Here is a 21516-nt window from a genome sequence, read left to right on the forward strand (position 1 = left end):
CACTCACCTGGAGATTCAAGCCCTCCTACTCAGGGGTCAAAGGCCAGGGTAAAGAGGTGCAATTTTAGCATATGGCTGAAATTATACCAATGAAGGTGCCAAGTGCACCTCTGTGGGGAGGCGGTTCCACAACTTAGGGGCTGCCACCGAGAAGGCCCTCTCCTGGGCTACCCACCCACCACCCACGTCCAAGGATGGTGGACCTAGCAAGAGAGACCAATTTTACTACATTTTGAAGCAAGCAGTATTACCATCTAAAGAAGGGGCCGCTGACTCCAGAGTTTAAAATTTAGCGAACTGCACCACTGTATTCATTGAGGCCGTGACAATTAAAAACAGGTGCGAAATGTGTTTTCAGTCAGAGGCAGTCAGCTTCTGGACAGCAGCTGCTGGGAATCACAAGTGCTGTTGTGCTCAGGTCCTGCTTTTGGGCTTCCCATTGGGGCATCTGGTTGGGCACTGTGACAACAGGATGCTGGACTGGATGGTCCATTGGGCTGATGCAAGTGCTGGTCGATTCTGATGTTCTTATGAATGACAGTAAGAGAGGGCTGTTGCCTTCGTGCCCAGCCTGTGAACTTGCTGGAGCCACCTGACTGGCCACTGTAGGGATACAGGAAGCTGTATTCCACAGTGACCAATCAGGTGGCTCCAGGAAGCTTTACCGGATGGGGTTTTTTGTTTTGTTTTTTGCCAGATCCAGCTATGGGACTCTTCGGATGCTCTTACGGTCGACATGCATTCGGAAATAGGTAAAAGCCAGGCAGATCGGAAACAAACCAGCAACGACAGCAGAACTTCTTTTTGGAAATGTTTATTTTATGAAACGCATTCTTTCCATACAAAAAAAAAAGTATAAAAAATTAAATATTTAAATATTGCACAATATATTATTCATTCGAGACACGTTCTTTCTAAAGTCATATAAAACAAGTCATATAAAATCCTGCGCTCGTCAGAGCATTACTGCTTGTCTTAGCCCACCCGGGGTGTGTGGGTGGGTGGGTGGGTGTGTGAGACGAGTGACAATGCCGCGCACCGGAACGCATCCCTCTCGCCGGCGAGGGGGGCATTTCAGCAGTGGTGGGGCAGGTGGGGGGGGCGGCCTCTTGCGCTTCTGCCGACTGAGGCGGGTGCTTCACCCTGCCTCATGGGTGGGCCGGCAGTGCGTGTGGGTTAAAATGGCGGGAAAGTGGCCTCTCCCTTAGTGGGACTGCATAGGAGGGAGTGGCGAGTGCTGTCAGGATCTTTCCCTAGATTTCCCTTCAGTGGAAGGCACATTGGCTACCCTATTGCCAAAGATCAAATAAATATACTCTATTATTATTATTATTATTATTATTATTATTATTATTAAATTATAATTATACAACAAAAACAAATCACTAAACATTAAATATCCTCACACCATCCCTCCAAGGAGGTAAGTCATGACTGGAGTTCTGATGGCTAAGCATAGGTAGGTTATTTCCTCATATCTTGAGGAAGGGGGAAGGGGGAGAGAGAGGTGGGCCACATCTGGTCCCATGAGTGCAACCTCTGGCATGAAGAAGGCACGGACTGCAGTGAACTGTCCAAATGGGTCAGCTGAGTGCAAAGCAAATTCAAGCATTTTTTTTTAAATCGGGTTCCAGACCCCCCACTATATTGCACCATACATTGCTGGGAAATGTCAACATTCACCGGTCAGTCTGAGGATTCCTTCCCAGACACATTCTTTTTTTTTTTTTGAACAGGACCAAGGCTCTTCTTGCCGGAGAGGTCTCCCCAGCCCCAACTTTAATATCACACTTGGCAAAGTGCCTTTTTATTTCCCCAAGACTTTCAAGAAGATATTTCTATCTCTGTATCATGCAGTGTTTTAAATTATGATGTTTCGGGTTCTGGGATTTTGACTCTTGGTATCCATGAATTCAGGAAGTGGCCATAGCTCAGTGGCACCTGATATCTATGCAGTAGGTCCCAGGCAGAGATCCTGGAGAACTGCTGCCAATCAGTGTAGACAACACTAAACTAGATGGACCCATTAGTCTGACTCTGTATAAAGCAGCTTCCTATTTTCCTATAATTGCTGTGTCGTCGTTTTCAATCTCTACTCTGGAATGGGTGGTTTTAAAAATATATGCATACTTTTAAAAATCGCTTGCTCATCTGCCTTTGTGTTTTTCCATATGTTACCCTGTCACCTGTTCTAACAACTATGGATATACTTGCGGAGTTGCAACTATGAAGAGCTGTTATTATTATAATAATGGCAATACCATCTAATAAATATTATAGTTGCAGAATCGTGCTTACTCTTGAGCCGCTGGTTATTTCTTAAAATAATTATACAAACACCCGCAGGAATCTGTGGACCCTTTGAGAAAGCTTGGCTCCATTACGATCCGTAACTCTGGGGCGATATTGCCATCTGCCCCCACCCCCCATTAAAAAGGGGGGGGAGCCCAGGCATTGTGCATATGCCAATATTTAAACGCATGCCTGCTACTGCTAATCATAATTACCCTTTGCTCAACACTGAAAAGAGATGGGCGGCAATAAAACCCCAAATCACATTGAAACTGGCCAGTGTCAACATCTGAGACTGAACATAGCAAAAAAGAAATCTTAAGTTATGAGCGTAAGAAAACAACCCTTTTTTAAAGAGGGTTCAAAGCATATTATATCATCTTGCCATAATCCTAAGGAAAACCCTGTAAGGTAGGTCAGTACAGTATTATTATCAGTATTGCAGATCGGCATGGGGCTGGTGTCGGGTAAGGCAGAGAGACAAGAGACAAGAGGGCTCACCCACAGCTATCTTTGGCCCTCTGCTTTCTAGCACAGGCCTGCGGTTTTCCAGTCCGTGTCCAAGCCAGTGGTGTGTGGTCGGTGGACTAGGGGAACTTGGCTAGTCCCCTAAATGTTCCCCTGGCACCTCCTTCCCAAAGCCTGGGAACCATAGCTGTCAAGTTTCGGATTTGAAAATAAGGGATCAGCAGTCTCACCTATCCCGGGGACAGTCACATGTCAGTGGTGGGCGGAGCCAGAAGCAAAAGTGGGCGGAGCAGCAATGTAAACTCCAAGCGGGCTCGGGCTCGGAGTGGAGCAAATAGGAGGGCAGCCATGTGCTCCGCGTGATGGAGCCCCATCGTCTTCTTGTCTGATCCCATCAAAACAGGACAGGAAGCAGCAGCTGCTCAAAGGCAGCCAGGCTCCGCCCGCCAGCTAACCCTATTGGCCGGCTGAGGGGCTCGGCGGCAGCGGATAGGGGCTGATGCAGGGGGAGGAATACACCCCCCTGTAAGCACGGGAAACGGCTCCCACTTGCTTTGAGGGCTGAGGCTTTTCTCTCCAAGTAGGCGAGGTCTTCCCACCCAGTCCCTGGCCAGCAGGGGAGGAGCTGCTTCCATTAAAAACGGGAAATTGAAGGGAAATAAAAAATAAGGGAGAGCAGCGGAAAACTGCTTGAAATAAGGGAGAATCCCGGGGAAAACGGGATACTTGACAGCACTGCTGGGAACCTTCTGCCTGGCTTAGGGAGGGAGACAGGGTGTGGCAATTTCACATGCCCAATGTTGCGTCCCCAACCCCAAACTGCCCTCGCAAGCTGGCACCTCTGGACCTAACTTTTCCCCTACGAAAAATTCCACTGCATGCCTGGTCCAAGCATTCTTGCTGCTGTTGTTGTTTTGCCTTGCCAGTTCCCCCCAGGAAAACCTGCTCTTTAACACTGAATCAGAATCATAAGGAATCATAGAATGGTAGAGTTGGTAGGGGCCCTGAGGATCATCTTGCCCAACCCCCTGCAATGCAGGAATGTGCAGCTGTCCCGTATGGGGGATCGAACCTGCAACCTTGGCGTTATCAGCACCACGCTCTGACCAACTGAGCTATCCGGCGACAAACAGCAATTCAGGTTTCAGAGGCAAAATTCAGTGGTGGAAAAATGGGGGGGGGTTTGCTGGTAAGGCACTGGGGCAAAAATGAAAAAGTGCTTGGACAGGGAACTTTAAAGCATGGCTCGGTGCCTAGAAATGCAGAGCAAACCTGTGTGTAGATGAGCCCAGAGACAGAAACAGACAGACAGGGAGACAGACAGACAGGGAGAGGCTTAGCAACAGCCACTTAGTGAAATGGGCTGCAATCCTAACCTGCTTTGTTCAGAAGTAAGTCCTACTGGAATCAATGGGGCTTACTCCCAGGTAAGTAAGGTTAGGAGTGCAGCCTTAATCACTCAGGATAGCAGGAGGCTTCCCTGCTCCACATACAGGCTCTGGACTGAGCACCGATTTAAACTCCTTTGACGATCCTGACTGTGAGTAGTGAAGACTGTAAAGCCGCGCTAAGTTACTGCAAACAGGTGTGCAAAAAGCTTATCATATCACGGTGAGGTAGCTGAGGTTGATGGGTGTGCTTGGCCCCCCTCCCCCCCAGTAAACATTTCTCCAGAACTCTGCAGCCCCCCCCCCCAGCTTTCCTGATCCGGAAAGGAAAAAGACCCATGGGAAGGAATTACTGTATGATGTTCATCCCCAGGGCTATGGATACAACCCGAAACATGTTGGGTTGGCGCTGCAGACAAAGAGTTCTTAGCATGGCCTCACGTGTAAACTCATCTCTGCCTGTGGCATTTCCCCAGCGCCTGAGCGATGAGTGGGATGGTCTCTGCGTACATCCTGAGAGCCCAGCAGCCCTGCTTCTTCTTCTCAAATGCGCCCGTTTCTTCCGAGCCGTAGGTAACCTTCACGTCGGTGACTTTGTACTCGGAGCACAGCAGGCAGGTGAGGTTGGCTAGGAGGCCTCGCGTCTTGGCGGTGGTGTTGGTGAGCCGTTCCAGAAGGTCCTTCCTGTCGTTGTTCTCCTGGTCCCTGGTGATGTTGCCCAGAGAGGCGTTGAAAAAGGTGAAGATCTTGTACAGCGAGATCAGCATCTCTTTCCTGGTCCGGTTGTCGAAGGAGGGGAAAGTGTCTTTGGAGACGCAAAGCGATTTCACCTCCGCTCTGTTGAAAGGGGAGCCTTGACTCTCCAGCTGCTCAGGATAGAAGGAGGAACCAAATTAAGAGCTGGCATTTATACACATCTTACCGTACTTTACTTTATGCTACTTAAAAAAAAATACCCTTGTTATACACATCTGGCTAAAAATAGTCAGTAGAGCATGAGACACTTAATCTCGGTGTTGTGGGTTCAAGTCCTACCTTTCTGCATTGCAGGGGGTTGAACTAGATGACCCCTGTGGTCCCTTCCAACTCTACAATTCTATGATTCTATGATCTGGATAATGTGCTTTAATCATTCATAATGTTTCTTTAATGCTGGCCATTGGCGGTAACAATCAAGATTTGAGAGCGGGAACCAATGTTTGTAAATCGCCTTTGTTAAATCCCACCTAAAACCAAATTAAGAAGCACCTTTCTGGGAGTGGATTAATCTCCTTCCAATCTTAGGTTCAGTTTGACACATTTCCGTATCTGTTGGTGATTTTATTTTACTTTTTAAGGTCCTCATAAAAAGTCATCAGCGATTTAGGATGACTTCCTCCTAGCACATTTTTTTTTGCATGCAATTGCCCCTTGTGTGTGCATTTTAAAAAATCCATTTCCCCTGACATAATGCATTTTTGTATATTGTTTTTACTAAGATATTCATTTTGATGCTAAGTTTAATAGATGCACATTTTTTGTTGAAGGACCACATTCCCTTACGAATAACCTTCTGGAAGCAGTGTGCCATTGGTGGGCGGGGCCAGAAGCAAAAGTGGGTGGAGCAACGGATGCAAATTTGTACAATAGACTAGTTTCTACTCTCTCTCTCTCTCTCTCTCTCTCTCTCTCTCTCTCTCTCTCTCTCTCTCTCTCTCTCCATCCTCCATCCAGGAGCATCATCAGAATTCAGGGACGTATCCCGGCCAGGCAAAAACACTCAAGGAGGGTGTAAATCAGGTGTGTCCTGGGGAGAGTCCCAACGAGGGCCAGCTAGACTGCCCTGGAGGGCCGCATTTCTGTGCACGAAGTTCCCAGCCTCCCCTCTACACCAAAAACTTACATAGGCATCAAAGAGTCCCGGGGCCGACAAATTGAGACGTGTCACTTGGCACTTAATTTGATTGAAGACTGTTTCTCCGCAAGGGCCGATGTTATCACACATGAGGTTCCGCCTGTTCCTCAGGAGGGGTTTTCCGGGCACCAGTCGGCAGTGCATGGCTAGCAGCAAAGGAACAACTCCTGTGCGGAAGAAGAGGAGGAGGAAAGGATGTGTCAGGGTTTGTTGTCCAGTAGGGAAAGAGTGTGCCCCAGAACAAAACATACAGCAAGTAAAGAAAGAGATGCAGGTGGCTCTGGGTGCTTAGGCTTGAGTTCTGCTGCATTTCAAATGCCAAACGCTACCCAGGGCTAACTGTGCGACAGAGCCAACTTTACCTAATGCACACATGTTCACTTATTTCGCAAGGAATTCCCTCTGCCATAATGCATCTTTGCGCATTATTTTCACGAATGCAGATAAAAGAAAGGACTTATTCAGGAAGAGCAGTGTTAAACGGTGGAACTCACTGCTGCAGTGATGATCACCAACTTGGATGTCATTATTATTATTATTATTATTATTATTATTATTATTATTATTATTATTATTGATGTAGGTAAAATTAATAAATGCTAGGATTTTGGCTGTTTGTGGTATGAAGGGATAATGTAAGCTGCAAAGGAATTCCTGGGCTGGCATAAGCAAACCAGCCTTGCTGGATGGGGGAAGAGCAGGCCTGTTAGCATTACAAAAAGGTGTTAATCCTTTGGCCTGGGGAGTCAGTTGTTGTTTGTTTGTTTGTTTGTTTGTTTGTTTGTTTATGTTTGTTTGTTTTTTCCCCCCTGATGGGAATCACAGTGCTCACAGATAACAATAAAAGCCTCTAAAAACATAGAAAAAGCAATCAGTGAAAAAGAATTAAACTTTAATAGGCTATATGAAAACAATACTGATAATTACAATAACACCAGCTTGGCACCATTATTATTATTATTATTATTAATATTATTATTATTATTATTATTATTATTATTATTACTATTATTATACCTTTGAAAGAGGACTGGACAAATTCATGCGAGGACAATGTCCTCAATGGCTGCTAGTCACAGTGGCTATCCTCTGCCTCCACTGTGAGAACAGGGTTAATTTTAAAATTATTAACCCCTTACGTTGTTTTCTTGCCACTTTAATATAGTTATTTTATATTTCTCACTTTTTAAAAATAATAATAATATTTTACGTTGTTTTTAATTCTAGATTTAATAGTGTGCTTAATGTATCCTTTTGTATTTTATGTGCTCTGATTGCTTCCTACCTTCTCTACTGGTTATTGATCGAAATAAATATATAAATGAAAAATAATAGGTGTGAAATAGATGGGCCGTTGGTGGCCTCACCTGATGGTCTTAATCAACCCTCTGGGTTTCCCCCTCCCCAAACACCACCAGTCCTGCGAGCGAATTCGCAAATGCCCTCTCCTTTTGTTGTTGTTCAGTCATTCAGTCGTGTCTGACTCTTCGTGACCCCATGGACCAGAGCACGCCAGGCACGCCTATCCTTCACTGCCTCCCGCAGTTTGGCCAAACTCATGTTAGTAGCTTCGAGAACACTGTGCAACCATCTCATCCTCTGTCGTCCCCTTCTCCTTGTGCCCTCCATCTTTCCCAACATCAGGGTCTTTTCCAGGGAGTCTTCTCTTCTCATGAGGTGGCCAAAGTACTGGAGCCTCAACTTCAGGATCTGTCCTTCTAGTGAGCACTCGGGGCCGATTTCCTTGAGAATGGATAGGTTTGATCTTCTTGCAGTCCATGGGACTCTCAAGAGTCTCCCCCAGCACCATAATTCAAAAGCATCAATTCTTTGGCCCTCTCCTTACTCTCCCCTGATTTTCTTCACTCTCTGCTCCTCCTCTTCCAGGCTACTATAGCCAGTGCGTACCTCCCTCGCCGGCCACCCACAGCTGCCATGTGCTATTGTTTGATTCATGCAGCCTTGCCCAGCCAACGTCACCAGAATTCCCCTCGGTTCTGAGTGACGGGTGGCAACCTTCCCAGATTTCATAACCGCCGGCCAAACATGCAAAGCAGTTCCTACCGGGAACATCTCCAGCTCAGCATCAAAGCAGCAATTCAGGAAAACCTCTTTGCTCCTTTCACTGTTATTTCTATTTTTGACAGTCGGAGGAGGACTGTGCACTAGGCAGGTGTTCCACAAAAGGGGGGAAAAGCAAGGCGTAGGAAGCTACCTTATACTAACCAGCTTAATATTGCCTGCACTGACTGGCAGCAGCTCCTTAGGTTTCAGGCAAGGGACATTCCCAGCCCTACGTGGAGATGCCAGGAACTGAACATTAGGACCATCTGCATGTGAAGCAGGTGCCCTGCCCCTTAGATATAGTCTCTCCCCACTGGTCCGTCCAACTCAGTATTATCAAAGGTCTGGCAGTCAAGCCTGATGAGGAACGGTTGAAGGAGCTTGGTATATTTAGCCTGGAAAAGAGGCGACTGAGAGGAGATAGGATAGTCACCTTTAAATATCTTAAGAACTGTCACGTGGAACATGGAGCAAGCTCGTTTCCTCCTGCTCTGGAGGATAGGACTCAAACCAACGGCTTCAAGTTACAAGAAAGGGGATTCCGAGGAAATACCAGGAAGGACTTTCTGAGGCAATGGAACGGTCTCCCTCGAGAGGTTGTGGACTCTCCTTCATTTGGGGTTTTTAAGCAGAGGTTGGACGGCCATCTGTCATGGATGCTTTAGCTGAGATTCCGGCATTGCAGGGGGTTGGACTAGATGAACCTTGGGGGTCCCTTCCCCAACTCTATGATTCTACAACTGGCAGCGGCTCCCCAGGGTTTCAGGCAGGGAACCCCTCTATCAGCCCTTCCTGGAGATTGAACGTCAGGACATTTCTGCATGCAAAGCAGGAGCTACGCCCCGTTCCCTTGAGGGACACAGGAAGCTGCTTTATATGGAGCCAGGCCATTGGTTGGTCTAGCTCAGTGCTGTCTACACTGGCAGGCAGAAGCAATCCAGGGTTTCTTGCAGGGGTGTTTAAGAAACCTCGGAGGCCCTGGATGTTGTCAGACTCCCGCTCCCATCAGCCACACAGCTAAGATGTAGTAGGGCTGCCGTATGTCCGAATTTTCCCAAACAAAATAGAAAATTATTTCCAGTAGCACCTTATAGACCAACTGAGTTTGTTCTTGGTATGAGCTTTCGTGTGCACACGAAAGCTCATACCAAGAACAAACTCAGTTGGTCTATAAGGTGCTACTGGAAAGAATTTTCTATTTTGTTTCGACTATGGCAGACCAACACGGCTACCCACCTGTAACTCGAATTTTCCCAGACATTACTGGGATTTCAAAGGTGGCATTGACGTCCAGGTTTTTTTTTTCAAAAGGCGGCACCTTATCCTGGATCTTTGGCCAAGTCAATCAAAAAATCGTAGCATAAAATCGCCAATCAAAAAAGGTGGCAGGGAGAGGAGGTTTAGTACCAGTGGGTATGTGCCAAGGCTGGGCATGACGTCCAGGCAAAGACAATATGGTGCACGGGCTGAGCAAGGCCTGGGGGGGGGGCACCAAACTCCAGAGATGTGGGCACCAGAAATGGAGACTGCTCTTGTCCGTGGGCCAAACTCTCTCCACCAAAGGTATCGATCTGAACCCTATTTTCCCCAAGCCATGCCCACCCACCCTTCAAACTTAAAGCAAAATCCTTTGGCTGGTGCACCCGTCAGCTGATGGGATGTTGAAGAGGAGGAGGAGGAGAGTCTTGCTCCAGGAAGAGGAAGCGGTTTCGGAAAACCGCTGCTGCTGCTGCCGCCATGGAGGTTGTTTGATAAGGGAAATAGCAGCACATGACATAGGCAGCCCTGACTCAAGGAGGTGCTGGTGATAGCATCTCCCCTAAGATCTGCAGTTGATTCCGTGCTAAGCATTTAGCTCTGTTCCTCAAGAGTCAAGCTGGCTGTCCATGGGGATCACACTAATATCTCTTTGCAAGGACAGGCAGAAGCTACTCCTCAAGTGAAAGCAATCACATTTCCAAGGACGGAAGAGGTGATTTGTTGCTGGGTAGCATTCAGGTCCAACATTCCAAAAACCGTCCACTTCCACATGGAAGCCCATCGGCTCCTCCTGTTGCCCTTTTCCCAGGCAGGTATTATTAGTCAGAGGTTTGATTCTGTTCGCCATTCGTGGATAAGTAGCCAAAAATGGTCCAGCCCTTTCTAAAAACCATCTTGTAGCTAGTGTCTACAGGTGGGCAAATCCATCCATTTCTTTTTCTCTCTTGCTTTTTCAATCTTAAATTCAGTTTGTTAAACAATGCATGTTCCTCCCCCCCCCACATTATACACCTTTTTGTATTAAATTTTGCCCAATATGCCCATTTTTTTGCATCCAGTTTTGCCTGATAAAGCACATTTTTGTATACTACAAATAATCACAATCACAATCATAATATTTTCATGCTGCCCACCTGACTGGTTGGCCCCAGCCACCCTGTGCTGAGTTTTTGGTGGGAGAACTGAATTCAAAATTGGAGAAAGTGCGAAATTTTGAAGCATGACTACATTTCAGTTTGTATACTGTTCCAGGAAGTGCACAATAGGTAGATCCAAATTAAAATGTGAAGCAAACTGAATTTATCTCTTATCCCTACTAGTGACCATTAAAATGTCTTGTGCTGGTGAATTCTGATGGCGCAGCCTTAGAATGTACACACTATAATAAATGGGTATGTTTTCTTTTGAAGGTGCTGGACAACCCTGAGGTTTATTATTATTATTATTATTATTATTATTATTATTAAGCTTATCCAGGTTGCATTATTAGCCATTAATTCACCAGCTGAAGAGTTCTAGCAAGAAGTTATTCATCCCTCTAACACATGAGCTCTTGCAAAGCTTATCTTACTTATATTCTAGCTTTGCAGGGGGTTGGACTAGATGACCCTCAGGGTCCCTTCCGACTCTACAATTCTAACCGCCCTTTTAAAGGTGTCAGAGGATGCTGAGGTTTTGGGGTGGTTGTTTTCTGGGTTGTATCATTTGCATTAATTAACAGCTCAGGAGCTCTAACAATAAGCTGTCCACCTCTTGGCAGCTGAGCTCTTGGAAAGCTTATCTGGCTTATTCTAACTGCCAAACAGTTTAGGAAAATCCAGTGAAGAAACAAATGCTCTGTAAAACTGGTTCAGATAAGCCTGACCAGTGGGGTGGGGGCAGCCTGTGAAGCAGGAAAGGAGACCAAATCGAATAATCCCAAACTGGAAGAACAGAATAATTCCTTAGAGAGGCCCAAAACCTTGACAGGTTAGCATACCTTCATTCTAGGTTGGAATGCTCCCTGTGATGGTCTGACTACAATCTGAGCTGCTTCAACCAGTGGATAACATTCCTCTTCTTTCCAAACTTCCTTTTGGGAGGGGAGAGGGATTGAAATGTCTAATTCGATAAGTGAAGTGTTTCTCCCAACAGCCAGAATTTTTTGGGGGGGTAGATCTTTCAGAAGTCAATTTGCTAGTTGCCAGGAAGTTTAGCAGAAGTCTGCCAAAAAAGGGGAAAAAAGGGAAAGCAACTTTTTCCCACGCTTCCCCCAAATGCTCAGAGGTCTTCATAGTAACTAGAGGGATAGAGTTGAAAGTTCAACCGGGGTCACGTTTTGGACTGCAGAGGGCTGGAGGCGCAGCTGGACAGCGGTCCTCAGTGAGCTTTGGAAAGGAAAAGGAGAAGAAGGGGGAAAGACAGGAAAGAAAAAGTAATCTGAACTGGAGAAAGGTGGGTTACCTGAAATGATGGCTCTCATTGTAAGCTGCATCCTGGAATGACGTAAGAGAAATGGCCGTTGGGTGGAGTGTTCATTCAGAGAGTGGTGCTTAATACTGGGGGATGCCACTGGTTTATATATACTGGTGAGCCTGTGTTGTAAGAAAGGGGAGGGAGATTTCATTGAGAGTGGAAATACTGAGCCCTTCCGAAGAATGAAAATGTTGAGGTCATTATATTTGTGGTTTTTCTGGTTCCTCCCCATCAAACCCCCCCCCTTACTCCACACCCGAGTGTGGCTCATTTTGGAATTGTTTGATACTGTACGAAATTAAGTGGGCAGATAAAACAACAATCGTTTGAAGAAAAATCAGCTCCTGTTTTCCCTGCCTACATCGGTATAATCATGTCACGAGTCATCGCAAGGAAAAGAGCTGTCAGACCAAAAGTTTGACATCATAGGCTCTCTCCCCCCCCCCACTCCATCTTCTGTTCCCACCCCACCCCCTTGCCACAGAGGGGAGTGCAACTTTCACTTTTGTAGCAGAATGATTTCCCCCTGGGAAAGGCACTTTCTTCAGCGTTTCCGAGAGGCTAGGCTGGGTTGTACAAAGGTAGAAGCACACCCACGCATGGCCTCATTTGGTAATTATCGGGGCAAAACAAGAAGAAAAAACGGAAGCCGGCGGAGGAATTTCTGTGGAGGAAATAAAAAACCATGAAAGTACATGAAAAGTCTGTTAAGTGCGGTTTTTGTGTGTGTGTGAGAGAGAGAGAGAGCTTTATCGCCCCCTGGTGGGCACTTTGGAATATCAATGGATTTGTGTAAGAAAGCTGAAATCCAATCCTAGAACCAGTGCTTCCACCCCCCAAAAAAATAATGTTTAGGGGTACACTCGTTTTGACTCAAATTTCTATTTCATATCAGGAAAAATAAATACAGTAAAAATAAATACAGTAAATGGACAAAAGTACAAAGATTCACAAAATGTTTAGGGGTAAGCGTACTCCTGCAGGCACCCACAGGTACCGATCATACCCTCCAACATTTCTCTGATGAAAATAGGGACATCTTATTCCATGAGAATGAAAATAATATTAATAATTTTATTATTCGTACCCCACCCATCTGATTAGGTTGCCCCAGCCACACAGGGCAGCTTCCAGCATATATCAAAACATACCGGTAATAAAACATTTTTTTAAAAAAAACCTTCCCTATACAGGGCTGCCTTCAGATGTCTTCTAAAGGCTATATAGTTACCTACTGTATCTCCTTGGCTTGGAGACCACAAAACTCCATACCATCCAAAATTTATCTGATGAAAATAGGGACACCCACCCAACATTTCACCAATGAAAATAAGGACATCTTAAGGAAAAGTAGGACATTCCAGGATCAAATCAGAAACAGACAGCTTCTATAAATTCGGGACCGTCCCTGGAAACAGGGGCGTGGCAAGGGGGCGTAGGGGGCGGACCGCCCCGGGTTCCATAATGGAGGGGGTGACAAATTATCAAGGAACTGCCCTACTAGGGCGGTTCATAAAAAACATTTTTTTTAAAAAAATGCCTGCTCTGAAGGTCTTATCTTACTATACTAGGGATTATATAGCTAAATATGAAATTTCATGCATATCGGTTAATATCTTGACCCTCCTCCACCAAAATAGCTGTTTACTTGGCTGTTTTCCTATGTCGTGAAGGCTGAAATTTCAGTTCAGTGGAGCACTAACTGTTCCCAACCCTAACCCAGTGGAAAGCTATCTAATTAGACTTTAATTTGATTTTGAGATGTTTTTAGGAGGTAATTTAATTATTGTTTGATTTTATACCAATGTTATGTACCTGATGTTAGCCACCCTGAGCCCGATTTCGGCTGGGGAGGGTGGGATATAAATAAAAGTTTTTTTTACTATTATTACTTGTTATTATTCCTTTGTAAGAAAATATGAAATAACGTAAAACTATTTTTGCAGGGGGGGAATCAAGGGGGGGTGACAAGAAATTTTCCACACCGGGTACCATCTGACCTTCCTACACCTCTGCCTGGAAAATAGGGACTCTTGGAGGGTCTGCACTAACAACTATACTGCCATGGCTAATTTGTGTGGAGCAAGAGACTTGGAAGGAAAGTAGGCCACAATATTGCATAGCAAAGCAATGGATGTAATTTTTACCCCTGTAAAAGGTAAAGGACCCCTGGATGGTTAAGTCCAGTCAAAGGTGACTATGGAGTTGCAGCGCTCATCTCGCTTTCAGGCCGAGGGAGCCGGCGTTTGTCCACAGACAGCTTTCCGGGTCATGTGGCCAGCAGGACTAAACCGTTTTTGGTGCACAGAAATGCTGCTTACCTTCCCGCCACAGCGGTACCTATTTATCTACTTGCACTGGCGTGCTTTCGAACTGCTAGGTTGGCAGGAGCTGGGACAGAGCAACGGTAGCTCGCCCCATCGCAGGGATTCGAACCGCCGACCTTCTGATCAGCAAGCCCAAGAGGCTGAGTAGTTTAGACCACAGCACCGCTGGTGTCTTGCATGCCAGTAGGCCGGCATGCAAGAGACGTCATCAGTGTTGCGCACCATTATTCCAGCTAGCCAAAAACTCTCAGGTTGTGAAGCAAGGCCCATGAGTTGTGTCACCTGAGGAAAGGGGGCATGACCTGGGAAGTGTTCCAAGGGCCAGACACAGAAACCTGAAAGGGGGTGCATTTGCGCGCGCGCACGTGCACCCACACACCCACACACACACCGGCTTGAGGTTCCCTGTCCTTGCTATAAAGCAAGTGTGGGGAATGTTTGGCCCTCCAGATGTCACTGAACTACAACTCCCAACACCCCTGGTCATTGGCTGTGCTTGCTAGGGCTGGTGGGGAGTTATAGTTCAGTAACATCAGGGGGGTAATGGTCTCCCCACCACCACCGCTCCTAAAGTGTGGTGTTGATGGACCAGAGTTTCTCAACGGAGTTGAGGACTCAGGAATTCCGTTGCTTTGTGGAAATCTTGAGGTTTGAACTCTGAGGCCAGAAGGGGATTCTGGTGAGAATGACCAAAAAGAAGAAGCAGGCCTCTGGGAGAGAGAGAGAGAGAAAAGGAGAAGTCGCATCCCCAGTATCAACAAATTCTACCTGAAGTGAGTTTCGAGAACAGAAAATGTGATCATTCCGACGCAGGCAGTATCTGGGCTGGAGCTGAAATGAAACTGCTCAGGAGACATTCTCCCTGCAAAGGTTTCCGGGGATTTTAAATCTGAATTAATCATCTGAATATAAACTAGCCATCCTTTTAACGTTAAAATTTATGTCAATATCCATTGAACGAAACCTCATGTTGAAAAGCAGACTTTTGTCCCGTGGAAGAAGTACAAGAGAACTGGGGATTTATTACGTGCTAGCTATTTATAACTGTTAAGCAGGAAAAGCTGTATTTTAAGATTGTTGTTGTCATTCCCAATGCCATTCCCAGCAGAACTCATCTCGCGTCCAAAGGATCAATGAGTGTGCCCATAACTCAGATTGCTTCTTCAGATTGCATCCTTACCCGCAATCCACAACTTCATGTGGCTTTTTCTTTTTTAAGGCAGTGCCCCCTCCCTACAACCAATATCCTTCTATATTAGAGATCGTAGAGATCATAGAATGGTATGGTTGGAAGAGACCTTGAGGATCATCTAGTCCAACCCCCGGCAATGCAGGAATATGCAGCTGTCCCATAAGGGGATCGAACCAGCAACCTTGGCGTTATCAGTGCCATGCTCCAACCAACTGAGCAATCTAGGCTTGCTTACTCAGAAGGTCCCTTACAAGGTTAATTAAAAGCTTCTCCCTTGTGATTTCTGCTCTCCTTCATGGAGAGCCCGTGTTGCGGAAGGGTTAACAAGACAACCCCCTGTTGCTGGGCGGGTTAGTTTGGATGGCCACAGATGTGACTGGGCTCCTCTTGTTGTTGGGGAGATGTTGATGTTGCGAATTGTTGATTGAAAAGCCATAGGCTTTATATTCCCTGCGCGCAGCGTTGAGCTTCCTCTTTTCGCTGCGCGCATCGGATCTCCTGCCCACCCTCCCTGTTTTCAGGGCCTTTTGTGTTTGACCTTGCTATGCCAGTGGGAATTTTGTCCATTTGGCTGATTGGCTGGTGCCATTTGCTTTTTGCCTACTGCGTAGCAAAGCGTCACAACTTGTAAGGTTGCGGTTAGGCACTGGTTAAAATTGGTTGGTGGAGGGGTAAGGAATCGGCTGTGCCTGCCCCTCCAATGCTGCTGCTGCAAGGGTATTCCGTTAAAGGAATCCAGGGGCTCGCCATGCTTTTGTCCGTACCCCCGGCAAGGGGCTAGGGCCATGCAAGAGCCCCTGGGAGCATTTGGGGAGAGGTGAGGACCTGGCATCCAGCTCTATTCTCTCCACTAATGTGTTTTCCCTTACTGACTTTGCTGGCTAGTGGGTGTCAGATCTGTCCCAGGGCAGGCACAGCTAGTCGGAACCAATGCCTAAGCAACCACTCACATTGTTTGTATTTAAATAAAATTGTGGCCAAAATTATGCCAAAAACCTTAAACAAAAATTTCTGTATGAAGTGTGAATTTATTCGGGGGTGTCTTGGGACCTCAACATGCAGTTGCTCCTAGTGCAGCACAGTGGGGTACAGTATTAATGATGACCTGTGCCTTAACCAGCAGCATTGATTTGAAATGGAAAGGGGCTGTAATCCCTGAGTTAGTTATTGACTATTTTTTGTTTATTTCTGCTGCAGAAGGAATATTAGGGGGAAATGAACAGAAACGTGAAACTGACGTCCCAGTTCCACTCCGGCAAGGAACAGAAACTGACTGAAGAAGGAGCTATTCATCAGTAACCCCCGCCCCACAAGCCTCAGTAGTGACTATTCTGAACATGCCGATGCTGCAAATTCGTTGAATTGCATTTGAAAATTGCTGCAGGCCTGAGCTGGTGGGCAGGCGGGCAAACAGGAGGACAACACTGCAAACGCTGGAATATAACAATTTGACATTGCAATCATATATATAAATGCCATCTATAAACTGCATTGATTGCATCCTGATGCTCTGGAAAGTGAGTGAGCAACGGATTGCAAATCCATAGTGAAGTCTCGTGTGGAAACAAACAGACACACTAATTAAAATAGCCCCCCCCCCCCCGTTAATCAACCAAAGCTATAGTTGATTAATCAGTGAAGCCCATTAAAATGTGCAACTCTATGTTTCTGGCATCCTCTTTATGGGCTTAGGAAGCCTGGAAGTTCCTCTACAAAAGTTCAAGTTGACAGTCATCTCATGACCTTACACTTTCACTCATGTCTAGACGGGGATGTTGGCCAACAATGGGGAGTCAGAGGAACAGAGGGGTCATTTGGCCCCATGACGAAATTTTATTTCTATCATCTTTCCTTTTGATTTCTTGCACTTGCCCTGCCCAATTTCTACTCATACACAGAGGGGGGGGGAATCCTTCCCTCCCCCCCCCATAGCATTCTCCCCGCCACTTCCAGAATCATAAAGGAGAATATTTAACATCAAAGATAAGAGAGAAAGAACTCTGTTCCTGCACCAGGCCACTGGAAATGTGTGCTCAGAATGAGGCCACGCATTCCAAAGGGAAGGGTTGTAGCCAGTGCTTTTTTTTTTCTTTTGGAAAAAAAATGTTTAGGGGTACTCTCATTTTCCTACTCATATTGAAATACTGCCCCTCAATGAGGCCAAACTTAGATTCACAAAATGTTTAGGCGGGGTATGCGTACCCCTGCGTCCCCCCCAGGAAAAAAAATGCCCTGATTGTAGCTCAGTGGGGTAGCATTGCCCCTCACCCAGCTACAAATCGCAGCGTCCTTAACAAACCACATTCCCCAAGATTCCTTGAGGAAATCCGCGTGACTTTAGTTTATGGTGTGGATCGTGACCTCTGTAGTCCTTACAGGGAATTAGTAGCAGTTTTCCTGTGTTTTGAACGGGGAAATGATCTCCCGCTAGCTAGTTGACGGGACCTTCTTTATTGCTCACCTTCCAAAGGCAGGGATGATTGGGGATGAATGTCTCCTAACTTTTCCCTGTTGCTGTGGTTGTGCAAATCCTCATCCTTTCTTCCTGGGATGGTGGGGTGGGGTGGGGTGGGGCGGACAGGACGGGATGGTGAATTTCAATTAGGTTTCTCAGACAGCTGGTCAGAGCTGACGTTTCCTTTCTGAATCAACACGGGCTTTGAATTTCCCTTTTTAGGCAATCACCAGGCTAATCGATGACATCTTTTTGCCCAAAATCTTATACCGGATGCTTGGTGCCACTCTGGAATGTAACTACTGTATAATGGAGAAAACTAAGCTCCATGATTTTGGCAAGGACCAGAACCACTTTTTATACGATTTGGCATTTTACATATACAACACCATTTTCGAGGCAGAGCCCTCTCCACAAGCCTGAGGGCACATGGACCATTCGTTCCTCTTTATTTGCCTGGAAGAGATGAGGTACATTCTCATTTGTTCTGATTTGTGTGCAGGGACGTTAGATAATGTTGTGTCAACATTGAGTGTTATCTCACACTTCCCAGTAAATCTCCCTATCTCGCTTTCCTTATCTTTTGGGCCACAGCTTTGTTTGCAAGGTTAGATCACACTGAGCCGAAGTTAAACGCTATTGCACACTTCCCCACTGCATTCTCTCTCTCTCTCTCTCTCTCTCTCTCTCTCTCTCTCTCCCCCCCCCCCACTTCACTTTCCTTTATCTTTTGGGAGAGTGGTTTCCTTGCGCAAAACCTCCCAGTTGCACAGCCTCAGTTTGTGGGTATGGGTTTGAATCCCACCTGAAGATAGCGAGAGTCTGGAACTGAGAGATAGCAATGATGCCATGTTTAGAGTGGACCTGGGAGACTAGGACTCAAATGCCCACCCAGCCCTGAAACTCACTGGATGACCATGGGCCAGTCACTATCTCTCTCTCTCTTTTTAATATGATTTTTATTAATTTCTTTTTTAACACAATATTCCAGCATTGTTGTTCAGTCGTTCAGTCATGTCCGAATCTTCGTGACCCCATGGACCAGAGCACACCAGGCACCCCTATCCTCCACTGCCTCCCGCAATTTGGCCAAACTCATGCCAGTCACTTCGAGAACACTGTCCAACCATCTCGTCCTCTGTCGTCCCCTTCTCCTTGTGCCCTCCATCTTCCCCAATATCAGGGTCTTTTCCAGGGAGTCTTCTCTTCTCATGAGGTGGCCAAAGTACTGGAGCCTCAACTTCAGGATCTGTCCTTCCAGTGAGCACTCAGGGCTGATTTCTTTAAGGATGGATAAGTTTGATCTTTTTGCAGTCCATTTCTTTTTTAACACAATATTTCAGCATACCAATAACAAAACAAACAAATTATTGGCTCTGCTGAGCTCGTGACTTCCCTCCATCCCTTCAACCGGTTTTTAATTTTCAGATCTTTGTGTCGCACTTTATATTCTCTACTTCGGACCTTTATATCCTCGTGATCAACTCTTGTCAACTCCGTCTCAATGGTCTATAAAGTCACTATCTCTTCGTCTGACCTACCCCACAAGGTTGTTGTGTGAGGATCAAATGGAGGAGGGGTGGGGAGAAGCGTGTAGCCCACACCTTGAGATCCTTGGAGGATAACAATGTAAAGATAAATAATAGTAAACTCCCATCAGCCCCCATCCAACATGGTCAACGGCAGACCCTATTTTTCAGGGACAGTCCAGGATTTACAGAAGTGCTCCCAGTTTCTGATTTGATCCTGGAATGTCTCACTTTTCCTTAGCACGCCCCTATTTTCATTGGAGAAATGTTGGAATGTACAGAGTTATGCAACCCCCAAGCCAATGAGATAAGTAACCATGCAAGCTTTAGAAGGCATTTATAAGCAGCCCTGAATAGGGAAATTTTTTAAAATGTTAAATGTTTTATTGTGGCTTTATATATGTTGGAAGCTGCCCAGAGTGGCTGGGGTATAAATGGGTGGGGAATAATAATAATAATAATAATAATAATAATAATAATAATAATAATAATAATAGAATAGGACGTCCCTATTCTATTATAGAGCCAGTGTGGTGTAGTGGTTAAGAGCGGTAGACTCGTAATCTGGGGAACCAAGTTCGCGTCTCCACTCCTCCACATGCAGCTGCTGGGTGACCTTGGGCTAGTCACACTTCTTTGAAGTCCCTCAGCCCCACTCACCTCACAGAGTGTTTGTTGTGAGGGAGGAAGGGAAAGGAGAATGTTAGCCGCTTTGAGACTCCTTCGGGTAGTGATAAAGCGGGATATCAAATCCAAACTCCTCCTCCTCCTCCTCCTCCTCCTCCTCCTCCTCCTCCTCTTCTTCTATTTTCATCAAAGAAATGTTGGAGGGTATGCAATGGACAGGGATGCTAGGAATTGTTATCCAACAATATCTGGAGGACACCACACCAGACTAGGTCTAGGAAGTACTTGAAAACAGGATCTCAACCATGCCTACTGAGCATGCTCAGTCATCACTGGGTTGTTGTTGTTGTTGTTTTGCATTTCACCCTCTTTGGGCTTTGTGCCTGTGTGTGCTTTTACAGGTCTTTTTGTGGGTGATCTCCAATGCTAGTCCTGCTCAGAGCAGACCCGTTTAATGGATCTGTTCTCCGAGTGTGACTTAAAGGGCATGCCTACAAACCGTGTGCAACTATGTACACAAAGAGCTGAGCCGTACACTCATGATTCACACACAACATTCAACAAGTGTGTGCACCAGGGGAGGGGAACCTCAGGCCCACATTGTGAACCGATGTGAGGTCTTTGGATGAAGGGCGGTATAAAAATTTAATCAATAATCAATAATAATAATAATAATAGGCCTCTCTAACTGGCCTTTCCATCTTTCTCCAGGACACACCCCCTCATTCACCAGACCACGCCCCCTCATTCACCAGCCTCCCTTCTCACACCCTCATTGAGTGTTTTTGCCTGGATAGAATCTGTCCTCGAACTCTGAATGATACCTCTTGCAGCATTATCTGGGCAGTGGGTAGCCGTCCCACCCCTTCCGTAGCTGCAGCTCTGAAATGGAATATCTATTTACTGATTTCATGAAATTTATGTACTGCTTGGCTGATTTTTTTTAATAAAAAAACCCCAAAAGCAGATTACAAAAAAAGGACATAATGAAATGATCGGTAAAACAATAGCAACAGTTAAAAACAGCCATTTGATGCCTCTGAGAAAGAACTGAAATCAACAAGAAGCTAAAAAAAACACTCACATTAAAACACATGGCAACAGTCTACATGTGTGGGTAGGCTTTGCCTAAAGCAAAATGCTTCGAGCAGGGACTGAAAATACAGTGAAGGGACCTGCCAGAATGAGAAAATATGAGGTAATAAAATCTTGCAGGTCCCAAACTGGATTTCTCCCTGTTCGGCTGAAAACCTATGGATACCTCTCTCTTGGGTGTGGATGGGGCCATTTTAGCTACAGAAGGCTTAATTCTCTGTTTGCTATTAGCCTGAGGTAAAGGTAAAGGGACCCCTGACCATCAGGTCCAGTCGTGTCCGATGAGTTGCAGCGCTCATCTCGTTCTATAGGCCGAGGGAGCCGGCGTTTGTCCGCAGACAGCTTCCGGGTCATGTGGCCAGCATGACAAAGCCACTTCTGGCGAACCAGAGCAGCGCACGGAAACACCGTTTACCTTCCCGCTGGAGCGGTCCCTATTTATCTACTTGCACTCTGACGTGCTTTCGAACT

General features: G+C 46.0%; 1 protein-coding gene across 1 annotated transcript; it reads right to left on the bottom strand.

The window, feature by feature from the left end:
* Positions 1–4597: 4597 nt before the first annotated feature.
* Positions 4598–5119, bottom strand: LIF (LIF interleukin 6 family cytokine). The gene is made up of 2 exons (XM_033136125.1): positions 5105–5119; positions 4598–5014 (listed from the first exon to the last, which is right to left on the bottom strand). The coding sequence occupies exons 1-2, from the start codon at positions 5117–5119 to the stop codon at positions 4598–4600; spliced, it is 432 nt and encodes a 143-aa protein (XP_032992016.1).
* Positions 5120–21516: the final 16397 nt, after the last annotated feature.

The sequence above is a fragment of the Lacerta agilis genome, chromosome 17 (genome assembly GCF_009819535.1).
Source record: "Lacerta agilis isolate rLacAgi1 chromosome 17, rLacAgi1.pri, whole genome shotgun sequence".
NCBI lineage: Eukaryota > Metazoa > Chordata > Lepidosauria > Squamata > Lacertidae > Lacerta > Lacerta agilis.